Genomic DNA, 13,500 nt, shown 5'->3' with positions numbered 1-13,500 from the left:
TTCAAATATGATTTTATTTTGATTTTCAACTTTTTCTAGACGTGTGGATATGGAGTTTATTACATTATTTACTTTCGTGACACTTTTCTCGAGAGCTGAAAATTTTGCAAAGATAGTTTCTGTGTTGACTGTAATTTTTTCCAGAAGAGTGGCTAATTCTGTTACTTGGGATTTGACTAGACCCATACCTTCTGTACAACTATTGACACTTGTTTTCAAAGATTCAGATTCTTTGCCAAAGTTGGCAACCTGTGCATAAGATTTTTCTAGTTGGGAATATGAACTTTTAACTTCTTTGACAGAGTTGTTAATGGCAGAAATTTTGGAGGATCTTTGTCTGTCTTGTCGTGTGATGGTGGCTTTTTCTACTAGGCTCTTGTAAACGGAGCAGCCTCTATAGAATGATGAATGGTTTTTCTCACAATTGACACACTTTTTTTGATTACATTTTTTTCTACATTCTTCTTTTCCACACCAGCTACACAAGGAGTTTTTTTGTTTACAAGTGGATTGTACATGGCCAAACTTCAGACACTTTTTACATTGAATGATGTAATTATCAATGGGATCAAATTTTCTAACAAAGTGTTTGGTTATTTTGTTATTGGCTTTGATGGTGAGTGGAAATTCTTCTTCTATGTCTCCTTTTAGGACTTCAAAAACAACAAGATTACCTTCTCTTCTAAGATTATATACTTTTTTCACATGATATTCCAGATGGTCAAAGACTAATTGGAGAGAAATAGGGGGGCCAGTTTCTGGTTCCATGGCTAATTTATTAATACAAAAACTATCAAGAAGATTAGATTTTTTATCTATCGATAAAGTGTTTATTTTTTCACTCCAATTGTCTTTATCAAGGAGGAATTCGATTTCAGTGACGTCAATCTCACATATTAAAGACAAGTAGAGGATTTTGTGTGTGCTTCAGTAGCAGAAAGGAAGGAAAAATTATTGATGTGAGAGTTTAAGTCTTCTAAATTATAAGGTTTATTAAATGAATGATCATGAAGTATTACTTTTATCTTTTTCTTTTTGGGTGTTTCTTGGATGAAAGGATTTCTAGGTGTTCTTTTGGTCTCAAAGCCTGTTTCTAACATTACTTCATCAGAGTGTGTTTCTTGAGGTTTAATTATAGAAGGATTTAATTTAGAAGAAGAAGGATTATTTTCAGAAGATTTTAATTTAGAAGAAGAGCGGTTATTTTCGAGAGATTTTAATTTGGAGGAGGAAGACAAGTCAGAATTTTCAGAGTTAGAAGTAGTAGAGGATTGTGAGTTAGAACGAGAACGTGGTTTAATAATTCTGGAAATGCCAAAGTGGACTTTTTGTTTCTTCTGAGAGTTAAAATCAGCTTTTAAGTCTTCAATGTTGTGACTTACATCATCAAGAGGAGATGGAGGACCTCTTTTGGTACTATTTGACATAGTGTGGTGACGTAAGTGTCAGAGAAGATAAGATAATTAAAAGAAGAGATTACTAGACAGACAGAGGTATTTCAAATTAGCAAACAGGAACAAGAAGTACACTAGGCCCAATGTACTTCGGGGCCGAAGCCCCTCTATCAACAATTAAAAACTTTAAAAACCTCTCTTGTATCAAGATTATGGTATATGATCCGCTTTCACACTGAAGTGATTAACGCGTTTGGAAAAAAAAATTTTTTTTTTTATTGTAAAGTGATATATTATAAAAGTATTGGTATATTTTTTCCGCTTTCACACTGAAGTGATTAACGCGTTTTGTAAAATTAATTATTGTAAAATGTATAAACAACAAGAAATGTTTGGTTTTTTGCAGTAGAACTGAAACCAAACCGGCCGGCTTTATGCAGTAGGACTGAAACCGGAACCGTAAAAAAAACTAAGATTTTCCGCACTTTTCGATTGTCCGCATAAAGGTTTGTCCGCACTAGCGTTTGTCCGCACAGAGTTGAAAACTTAGCTCAGAGAGATGTTGATCCCTCAAAGGTCAGAAGACAACTCTGTATTCAATTTATTTCCCATCTGTATGTCTCAAAAGAATGCCTTAGATGAAAGGAAGGAGTTAAGGCAACCATCAATAATGTTCTGTCCGCGTTGCCCAACTGACCCACCTGCAAAAATAAATCCCGAGTCAGCCCAGCGCTGCAATAATGTCCGAAAATATTTTTGATATCTTAGTCCTTTTCTACATCGACATTCGCTTCAAGTTTTCGTTTACTTCACTCGCATTGTGCCCGTTTAAGGTTTTTTCCATCCACTCTCATTGAAATTATCAAGTTGAAATTCACTGACATAGCAGAGCAGGTACCCCCGAGGGCCTAAAATCAGGTAGTCTAAATTAAAAAAATCCAACAAAATTTGCTACCGACCGACCGACTAGATTTGTGGATGTTTTATGACGCAAACAGAAATATTATTGATATATATACGACTAAGTAAGTTATGGATTTCTGCACTTTAAAGGGTGTCAAATTCTTGGTTTATTTTTCCACTGTTATGGTCCAATTCTGATAGCCAAATTTTCTGCTGAATGTATGGTCAATGTTGCAACTCTGGAAAAAATGGGTTGGTTGCAAACATACTTATTCACTATCCTTTTTAAATATTTCCCGTTTTCCAAAAGGGAAATATTTGTTAAAACGGGCTTTCTCCAGTGTCAAAACGCCTTCCGTACGCCCTGACTGACGCCCGTTTTTAGCGCCTAAAGAAAGTCTACTTATAAGAATCAAATCAATAACTCTTGATTGAAGGCAATATATCTTTCGGTAATTAGTTATTACAAAGTCAACAAAGGATGGACAAAGAAAGATAAGCATATTTATTTTTATTATAAGCATCTACTTTATAAGAATCAAATCAATAACTCTTGATTGAAGGCAATATATCTTTCGGAAATTAGTTATTAGAAAGTAAACACGGGATGGCAAAAAAGATGAGCATGTTTGTTTTTATTATAAGCATCTACTTTATAAGAATCAAATCAATAACTCTTGATTGAAGGCAATATGCCTTTCGGTAATTAGTTATTAGAAAGTAAACAAAGGATGGCGAAAAAGATGAGCATGTTTGTTTTTATTATAAGCATCTACTTTATAAGAATCAAATCAATAACTCTTGATTGAAGGCAATATGCCTTTCGGTAATTAGTTCTTACAAAGTAAACAAAGGATGGCGAGAAAGATGAGCATATTTGTTTTTATTATAAGCATCTACTTTATAAGAATCAAATCAATAACTCTTGATTGAAGGCAATATATCTTTCGGAAATTAGTTATTAGAAAGTAAACACGGGATGGCAAAAAAGATGAGCATGTTTGTTTTTATTATAAGCATCTACTTTATAAGAATCAAATCAATAACTCTTGATTGAAGGCAATATGCCTTTCGGTAATTAGTTCTTACAAAGTAAACAAAGGATGGCGAGAAAGATGAGCATATTTGTTTTTATTATAAGCATCTACTTTATAAGAATCAAATCAATAACTCTTGATTGAAGGCAATATATCTTTCGGTAATTAAGTCTTACAAAGTAAACAAAGTATGGCAAAAAAGATGAGCATATTTACTTTTATTATAAGTGTCTACTTTATAAGAATCAAAGAAATTTCAGAATTTTTGGCGTTTTCACTGTGATAACATGTGAGCGATAACTTCTCTTTTTGAGATGTGAGTGACCGTCTATCCCATGTTATCTCAAAAGTAAAGTTGAAACCAAGCTTTCTTCCTCCAACTTAAATTTTATCGATAAAACGAATTTAAAATCTACACATGCGTAATTTTGCTTACTTAGGGATATTTCGATAGGAAGCTCTGCGGGGCATTCTTAGCGACAGCTACTTGCTAGTATATGTCAATAATGACCTTCATTTTTAAGGAAATATTTAGTCGCATTTTTGCGAATCTTGTTTTCGGATTAAAAAAAGCTCCAATCTGGTTTGTTTTTCCATGTTGCCCCTGTCATTAAAATGACCTGTTTCAAATTTCAGAGAAAGAAAGCCATAACTCCATCTGAAAAAATGTTTTTGGATTGCAACGCTGCAAATGTACAACATTCACACTGCCAGGTGCTTGCATATAGAAGAAGATACACTCAGGGGATAGGATGCACAAATTAGATTCAGCGCTACGCGGCTGTCCTGTTGAATTTGTTTATGGTCATGTGGTAGTTTGCCCGGGCTAAAAAATCAAATTCATTGACCAGTCAAAATAGAGTTTAAAACAAACAACCAAAACAAAGGAAAAATAAGCTCCCTTTTTCCTAAAGTTATGAATTAAAGTTTTGCTTTAAATATTTAAAGCTGTTTTTATCATTTGCAACCAGCAAAGTCTTCAAGATATAACCTAGTTTAGCCCTCCGTTCAGGCTGGACTTAAAAAAATTGTTGGTTTGCCGTCACCCGACCGACCCTACCTCGCAACATGGTGACCCAAAAAATTTTTATTGCCATTTTACAGTAAAGAATTTTTTTCCTTTAAAAACTTGAAACAATAAAAAATCAAAACTCGTATCTTGCTTGTCTCAAGCATTGCTAGCACTTTTAGTAGAGGGCATTTTGTAAAATCGCTCGAATGTTTTGTTAAAAGCACTTGTTATACATTTTTGGAAACTTCGACCTAAGAGAAATCGAAATTACTATGTTTAATTTTTTTTTTTTTTTTAATTTACAGTAATATATTTCTCAGGTCTATCGACCTCTATGAAATAATCATGCTTAACATTTTACAATTTTACAGTTGTAGGCGCACGGTGGGCCTCTTAACCAGTCGTCTTTACAATATTTCATTTTCAGTAACAGGTTTGTTATAGATCTTCTTAAAGTAGAGTTTTGTCCGAGGACTTCCTCTAACCTTATATATCCAGCTGCCATCCTTTTGTAATTCCGTTTTCTCCTTTGCCTTCCTATGCCACTCTTTGATGGTTTCGCGTTCTTTCTTCGAAAAATCGTCGGATACTCTAAATTCGTCTTTCTCTAATTTGTGGACTGATGCCAGAATATGACGTTTCTCTTCTTCGTTCTTTAGCACGACTTTCAAGGGTCGCCATCTTTTTGTTTTGAACATTTCGTCCTTCCGAGCTCCTATTCTTTCTGCGCTGACGATGTTTACCTTAAATCCCATTTGGTTTTGTACAACTTCTTCAACATAATCCTTATCACCTACACGTTGTTCTTCTAGGTCTTCATCTTTGTTCTCTCCGAGGTTGTGAACAATGATATTGTACTTTGTTAAGTTTAACCATCGTTCTTCTTCTTTCTCTTCTTTGATGAAATTCTTGATCTTTACCTCTTGTTTCTTTAGCTCATCTTTAGTAATGCTAGCGTATGTCTGTTGTTGCTTTGATTCTATATCGTGGTCTTTTTTCTTTAGCTCATCTTTAGCGATGCTAGCGTATGTCTGCTGTTGTTTGGATCCTTTAACGACATCATCTTTGTTTACAAGATCGTCGATCTTCTTCTCCAGTCTATCCAGTCTAGCGAAAACACATTGCTCATCTTGATCTTTCTCTTTATCTCCAGTATTTGTTGCCTTGTTATTGGTCGTTCTTTGTTTACTTGTTTTGAACTTCTCTAATAATATTGGCGTGACTGTGATGCATTTCGAACATTCGAATCTCCTTGCTTTGTACTGAAGGCAAATCTGTACTTGGTAGGCTGGAAGCTCCGAACAGGCATAATGAACAAATCTTTGACACTTCCTACACTGCAAGACATCGTTATCCCGTATTATTTCATTTATAAAGCATTCATTTGGGGTGCAGGATCCATATTTTGATGAAATTTCCGTGTTAAGATTTTCAGAAGTTTTCGCCATTTTGTTGCATTGTCAAGAGCACAACCGCACAGATTTTATTTGACGTCAATACTATGTTTCCAATTTTTTTTCGGACACTGGTGTATTTTACAGACCAGAATAAAAAATGTCCGGAAATCGCCAAAACATCACTAACTCAAAAACTATTGTTGGTAGAACTTTGAAATTTGGTACCAACATCAGGCCACTAAATTACATCATTTTGCAAATTTTTATTCTTATACGTCAAACGGTGTGTATTTTACAGACCAAAAACGAAATTCAGACTTTGGTCTGTAAAATAGCCATTTTTCTGCTAATTTTTTTCAAACTTTGGATTTTGAGAGTAATTGATATTATGCCACTCTGGTCAAAATTTGGTAAGATTTCAATAACTACATCAAGAGTTATGGACCGGTCTGTAAATTATAATTTTACACCATTCTCTAGGGTAATTTTCACTAAAACCTGCAATATTACCTCTCACGAGGAAACTAACTTAGCTAAAAGAATCTTGTTAAACCATACTTGTTACACATTTATGGAAAGTTCAACCTTTGAGGAATCGAAATTACAATGTTTCCAATTTTCTTTCCAATATAAGTGTATTTTACAGACCAGAATGAAAAATGACCAAAAATCACCAAATTCGCAATATTTCAATATCCACTTAAGCTAACAAACTTAAACTTTGCACAAAGATGCACCTTAATAAAAAGCATAAGTATGCACAGTTTCAGATCTGTAAGTTGAATAAGTGGTATGTATTTTACAGACCAAATGCGATTTTCACCTTTTGGTCTGTAAAATAGCAATTTTTTCAGCCAATTATTTTTATCTTTTGGATTTTGAAAGAATATTATAGTATACAACTCTGGTGAAAATTTGGTATAACTTACTTAATTAGCTCAAAAATTATGAGCCGGTCTGTAAATTATAATATATTATCATATATCAAAAAAATAATTGTATTGGTTTTTTATTTCTAGAAATAACAATGAAAATAAAATAGAAACAATAAAATGAAATGTTGCATTATTTGTGGGAAAACTAAAGGCAAGACTGCGAAAGAAAAGCTTGTCTCGGAACCCTCGATTGAATCTGTTGAGAAACTGCTGAGTAGGGCGAGAGAAAGAGACGATTTCAAAGATCACGCTGTTGCAGATTTCGTCCAAAGTACACATAATGTAACAGCACAGGAATTAATTGATAAACATTGTCAATATCATAGAACATGTTATATGTTATATACAAACGTGGAGAAGTTGAATCGAGCAAGAAAACGTTTCTCAACGTCCGTCGAAACCGGAGACCCTTCTGTTAGTAAACGGAAGGCAGGAAGACCAAGCGTGGTGAATGTGGAAAATGAGGATGAAGGTGTTCGAACGAGATCAATGACAGAGCCATATGACAAGACTAAGTGCATTATATATGTCAGCTGCCAACAAGTGATAAATTACACCAGGTGATGTTTCACTCTTCTGGTGCCAACATGCTTTCGGTCTCAAAACAAATGGACGATAAGTCGTTTTTCCGGCGTATGAACACAATTTTCTGTGCTGAAGATGGGGTGGCAAATGATTTTATGTACCACCTTATGTGTTGGGCTAACTGTAAACGACAAACCGAAACAAAAACGAAGCCGTTCGATGATTCTATTCGAACCATTTCTGATATCGAATTGCTAAACTTTATCCGATTGAATGTAAAGCCAGGCGGTCAAACTATTAATATGAATAAAGTTAACAGTGTTTACAAGAAAATATTGCTGGAAAACGGAGAATGTACTGAAGTCGCATCAACAGACAAAAGGAAATACCTCAAATCATTGATTTCGGAAAACATTGAAGAAATCACATTTGTAAAAGATCAAAATCCATCAAAACCGGAACAATTGTTTGTAGATTTGACAGTTAAGGACTCTTATTCTGTCGATGACTTAACAACAACTAGAGACATAAAATCTATGCTGAAATTAGCGAAAGAGATACGAAAAGAAATTATTAACGAAAATTGGAATTTCAACCGGTGACTACAGCTCGTACAAAGACTCGCCAAAGCTTTCCATACTTTTGAAATGGATTCTTTTCGGTCCGTTAGCTTTGGATAGTAAGAAAGAAACTCGTGAAATAGAGAAAGTGTTGAAAATAACTTCGCAATTTATATCACAGAACGTTAAAACAAATCGTCAAACAAATTATCATTTACAAAATCAAAGTCAAAACTTTTCATCTACTATTGAAACACCGTTGAATGTTGGGTCTGGAATAGATTTCTATCATGCAACTCGAAGTAAAAAGGTGGATTTCCTGTCAGACGTAAATGTGAGTGCAAATTACAAGAAGGTTCTTGATATGAAATCAGATATTGCACAATCAGTACCTCAAAGATGTATCAAACTAGACGGCGTTTTTATTCCCCGGAATATTGTTGAAGATTTACCATGTTGGTTTGCGATTGATAACACTGATTTGAAGTTGGATACCCCAGATGGAAAACGTCAACTCCATGGAACTGCTACTGTCGTTTATCAAGCGAAGGCTAGTATTGAGGTAAGTTTGAAAAAAGCAACTTTAATTTTGAGAATCGCCACTGGGATTTTGAGGTATAAATGATATAGTTGGAAACCCCTACCTATTAACTGGAAATAATAAGTTTGTAAAAATATTGTCGGATAACTTGACAGTAAGCATTTGATTTTTAGTTTTCAATCATGTTTCGATATTTCTATCATCATCAGTGTATTAGTTAAAACTGGAAATTTAACGTTGGCATTTAACGTCCTCTCGTTTCATTCCCACCCACAGAAATGTTCTCACCGGGTAAATGAGACAAGGGTGTGCTAATAGGTTATAATGTTATTGATATTATGGTTTCAGGGTATCACTCAAACCAAATTTGATCGAAAGCCAGACGGAAAGAAACTTCAGTTCTCTACACGGAACTACAATTGTGCAGAACCTGCCAAAACATCAAGAGTACTACCAAACTACTTGAAATTCGTCGAAGACACTAACATTATCAATGTAAACAAAATGAACGACACCATTTGGTTTCTTTTGAAAACTTTGAATCCAACATTGGGTAAGGTCGTGCCGACGTGGGCTGCTTACAACTCTTTGCTCGGAAAGGAAAAACCACTCACAAATGCTGCCATGCTACCTGTCAAAAACGGTAGTCCGACCCCAGTCCGACAGACTGGGAAAACTTGTATTCAGCAATAAAGGATGCAGAAAAACTGAGAAAGAAAGTCTATAAGGAAAGACAATCATTTCGTTTGATTTACAGCTTTACATTATTAAGCTATCCGACTCCAAGAGAGATGACATAAAGGACACGTTTGTTTTCCGCATGGGTGAATTACACGTCGTCTTCTGTGTTCTAAAGTGCATTGGCAAACTGATTGATGAAAGTGGCCTGGATAATGTATTTCACGTAGCAGGTAATTGTTGTTTTGGTGTATATGGCTTACAATTTCTGTAAACTTTGAAATTATTACAACTTATTTCTTTCTAATTACTCTTCAACGATTATATCAATTGTTGTACTTTCAATTTTAGGAATATATGGCTTGCCAACCATCGATCAAATCAAGGATGGCAAACATCTTTACAGATGTCTGGAGGCTCATTTTGCTCTGTACTCTGCTTTGTTTACTCGTTACTTCGAATGTTTCATTGACCACAACCAGACAATCGAAAGAGATCTCAGGGCTGTTATCGTACATTCCATCTCCGAAGTTTCGATCTACGACACCACTAAAAGAAATATCGTCGATGAGAAGCATGGTGGTATCAAAGGTGTTCTAAATGATACAAATTTCAGGGATCTTCAGAAAAAATTCGATTCCCAGATTTCAAACCAGTCAAAATTCCCAAGAAATTTCATGAAACTTTTTGAGTTGCTGTTATTATTTATACGTGCATCGCGTGATCAGTTGTGGGAACTTCACTTGAAAACTCTTCACGCCTTATGTCCTTATTTCTTCGCATTTGACATGATCAATTACGCAAGAGTGACTCCCGTCTACCTGTCGCAAATGTTAAACCTGAAGCAGACAGATAACTATCAAATGGTGGCTTTTGTGTCAACAAATCCAAAGTGCCATTTACGTCAATAGGGACCGACCATGGTATTGAACAAGAAAATCGAGCCTTAAAGGTGACCGGAGGAATTAGAGGTATTGCACATAATCAGGAAGCATTAAATGAGTACTTCCTCACAACAGCTGAAATGGGAAACATCTTTGAAAGTTTTTGTCAAACATTCGGAATTGAAGAAGACAGCTCCAGAAAAAGAGACGAGCACTATCAACTAACTGGATCGAAGAACGAACGAATCAGAACCTACACTGACAAAATATCAACCGTCTTTACCGAGCACGAAGTTTTTTTCCTCATCAACACAACCAATGAATTGGAATCAAACGAGGTTAACGAAAACGCAGATACACCCGAAACCGAGACCAAGGATGATGTTTACAACGTTTTAACGAAAAAGGTGCTCCCTGATAAGATGGCAGAAACGTTCATCAAAGTTGAAGAAATAGGAGAGAAACGTTACAAATCATTTATAGCTGACAAATTGGAAGGTAAAGTCCCTGTCTGAATCTTCAATCTAAGTATTTTTGTATTTCAAAGAGGCGTTATAATTGAAGGACTGGGTAAGATCTAATGTCTATTTGTATCTATATGTAATAATATCTATCTTGAAATGTCTTTCGAAAACAACTTTTTCGTTCAAGCTCTTAATGTTAAACATATTTTACTGTGAAGGTGAAGGGTCAATTTGGGACACGATCAAGAAGGAAAAAATTACCACTTTCGTCATCAACAACCGATCAACAACAGTGATGATTGACAACCGACTGGTCACAATCAGGGAGGAAAGGAAACTAATGAACAGATTGCTTGTTGCTTCACGAACCAGACCGGACATTGATCTTTGTGAATGCCTTGGTACGTATGAGTTCACTGTCACTCCCCCATCTTTATTCTGCCCAGATGGAACTATGCATCCAACAAACGATAAATCGGTGATTGCTGAGCAGCTCTTCCAACTCCAAGCTGATTCAACAAATGAGACACCTTTGATGGAAAATGTAGATGAACCCGATGATACCAGAAAAGTGATCATCATTGATGGGATGGCTGTGGTAAATCGGGTTGATATCAAGAAGAGGAGTATCAAAAGTTGTGCGGATTTTGCCAAATGCTTTCTCGACATTATCGATAAGGAGGCTACTGATTTCGACGAAGTTTGAGTGATATTCGATCACTACAAGCACGATTCCTTAAAAAATAAAACAAGGGCTGGCCGCACTAAAGGCCGCTCCTCTGTGCAGTACAAAGTTCTGGACTCGACCAAAATCGAACACCTTGACACGAAAGAGTTTTTGTCCTCTATCCAGACCAAACAAGAGTTGACCAAATATCTCAGTGGTAAACTGAGCCAGCATCTTTTAAAGGATTTCGTCCTTGTTTTAAATGGAAATGTTACGTCAAATTTGTCTGATCTTGATGAGGATCTATTCAACTACAATCACGAAGAAGCAGACACAGGGATAGTGCTTCATGCATTCAACGTCGCGAAGAGAGACCCGTTTTCGGAGTTGGTAATCCTTTGTTCCGATACAGATGTGCTGCTCATTCTTCTGCATTATTTTGAAAGCTTATGTAGCTCGACTATATTCAAAACAGTCAACCGTGAATTTGAACTCAGAAAAATTCACAGTCAGCTACCTTTGAATGTTTGCAAGGCTTTGTTGGGTTTCCACGCGATTACAGGTTGTGATCAAACTGGCAGATTTTTAGGTTACACGAAGCTTTCTTGCTGGGAAACATTCTTGTTAGTCGACGACGATGTGCTTCAGGGATTTTCACAACTTGGAAGTAGCTCTCAACTAACATCTGATGTTGTGAAATCCCTTGAGAATTATGTTGTGCAGCTCTACTGCAGGAATAAAGTACCGCAAGGAATTCAAAGCCTCGCTGATCTTCGCTGGCGGAACAAGCAGAGTCACACAAGTTGCCACCAACTTTAGAGGCATTTCGGCAAAAGTGTCTTCGTGGACATTATATGAATACTGTTTGGAAACAATCACATATTTCGTTTCAAATATTACCCGATCCGCTTGATTTTGGTTGGAAAAAGGATGTCGATGAATGTTATGAGCCAGTAACGACTGCATTGTTACCTGCACCACAATCAATCATTCATTTGACTGTATGTAGTTGCAAGACAGTTAAATGTGCTGATAATTGGTGCAAATGTAAGAAAAACAACTTGAAATGTTCCGAGATGTGTCAGTGTACAAATTGTGAAAACGAATTAGTATCTGAAAATTTAAATTCACACAGCATCGATGATGATTTGGAAACCTGATGTGGGTTCTGTTCCATGTGAAATTTTGTCATCTGGAAATGTATATAGTCATAATTTCCAGACCATAGTTTTAACTTTTTTGTCTATACTTTTTCTTAACCAAAGTTTTATAATTTTCTGCAGAGAAGTTTGGATTTTTGACATTTTACCCATTTTTAGCCTTTTCATCCTGGTCTGTAAATTACACTAGTGTCCGGAAAAAAATTAAGTAAGTATAATTTTTAATCAAGATCAAATCACTATATCCTCTGTTTGCACCCGTTTATGTAAATAGTAGCGGATGGACATCCGTGTACGCTATTAAAGGAGTACGGATCTTTATCGGAGTACGCTGTTGCTGTGAATCTCTAATGACTGGCGTAGCGGATGCCCATCAGATAACGTTCTTTTAAGATACCTACATGCAGTTACTGGATCCGGGTGCTTCATTTTATGCGTAAACAACATGGCGACTGCACGCTTACAGAAAGATGTCTTCATTAGTGTTTATTTTCAAGGTTTGTCACTCAGTTTCTTCTCTAATTTATTATAAAGTTGATGGATTTGAACAACCATTTTCATCTTTTATTAGCACTCATGCAAAATACTCTCTCTCTCTTTCTGTTGACAACCTTTTTCCACACATTCACCTTTATGATGGGTATTAAATATCCAACCAACAAATCAAATGTTATTACAAATTGGTAATTAATTATTATATATATATAGGACCTTGATTACCTATTAGCTGTTTGATAATCCATTGATTGGCCGTTCCAGACTTTCCTTGTGATCTTTTCCCAATTAAAAATTATACGAAACTAATCAAATAAATTTGATATCCATTGATTTACGTGTCAGGGAATAACCCAGGGAATTTCCTATCAAAGGCATTTATGAATTAGTACAGATGTGTACACTAGACAGCTAGATATTTTCTTGTCGATGTTTTTAAAGCAGTCAAACCTTGGTCAAACCAGGCTCTCCCACTCGATAAACATTAGCTACAATCGATACATTTTTTCATCGATAACGATGACCAATCGATGGATGGGATATTGATTAATTCCAATAATGGATAGGTAAGCAAGCCTATTCTAAAATCTTGAATATCTATTGATCATCAATTGACTTAACGATCGATCGAACATGAAATGGTTTGACAATCAATCATCTTAATTAGCCTTAATTAATGATTATCGATGTACTCTTTTTAAAGGATAGACAGGACGTTGATTCGACTACGCTATAGCTCTGAATATTTAATGACAAACGTAGCGGATGCTCGTTCTTTTAACACCAACATTGAGTTCCTGGACATTGGTGATTCAGTTTCAGGCAGGAAAAACTTTACTTTCAAGGTT

General features: G+C 35.6%; 2 protein-coding genes and 1 long non-coding RNA gene across 4 annotated transcripts in view; all 3 read left to right on the top strand.

Annotated features, from left to right (window-relative positions):
- The window catches only part of LOC136803270 (uncharacterized), a 225,700-nt gene that overhangs the window by 206,612 nt on the left and 5,588 nt on the right, over positions 1–13,500 (top strand). The window lies entirely within an intron of this gene.
- Positions 1–13,500, top strand: part of LOC136803215 (PHD finger protein 6-like) — a 45,756-nt gene that overhangs the window by 27,259 nt on the left and 4,997 nt on the right. Inside the window, exon 1 of one of the 2 annotated variants that reach the window (XM_067059945.1) lies at positions 12,819–13,497. The exons of the other annotated variant lie outside the window; for it this stretch is intronic. Within the exon in view, the coding sequence (XP_066916046.1) occupies positions 13,402–13,497 (96 nt within the window). The 5' untranslated portion in view covers positions 12,819–13,401. Of the gene's footprint in view, positions 1–12,818; positions 13,498–13,500 lie in introns of those variants that run through there. 2 annotated transcript variants of the gene reach the window in all.
- Positions 6,767–12,792, top strand: LOC136803216 (uncharacterized). Its single transcript, XM_067059947.1, has 4 exons — positions 6,767–8,325; positions 8,653–9,215; positions 9,334–10,364; positions 10,549–12,792. The coding sequence occupies exons 3-4, from the start codon at positions 10,007–10,009 to the stop codon at positions 11,034–11,036; spliced, it is 846 nt and encodes a 281-aa protein (XP_066916048.1). The 5' UTR covers positions 6,767–8,325; positions 8,653–9,215; positions 9,334–10,006; the 3' UTR covers positions 11,037–12,792.

Source organism: Clytia hemisphaerica, unplaced genomic scaffold (genome assembly GCF_902728285.1).
Source record: "Clytia hemisphaerica strain Z4C2 unplaced genomic scaffold, Clytia hemisphaerica genome assembly, whole genome shotgun sequence".
Classification (NCBI taxonomy): domain Eukaryota; kingdom Metazoa; phylum Cnidaria; class Hydrozoa; order Leptothecata; family Clytiidae; genus Clytia; species Clytia hemisphaerica.
This window is presented reverse-complemented; position numbering and strand designations above follow the sequence as displayed.

Coding starts and splice junctions, on each gene's coding strand:
- LOC136803216 (XM_067059947.1), top strand. CDS start 10,007: ATGGGAAACATCTTTGAAAGTTTTTGTCAAACATTCGGAATTGAAGAA. Junction 10,365..10,548: donor TATAGCTGACAAATTGGAAG/GTAAAGTCCCTG, acceptor TTTACTGTGAAG/GTGAAGGGTCAATTTGGGAC.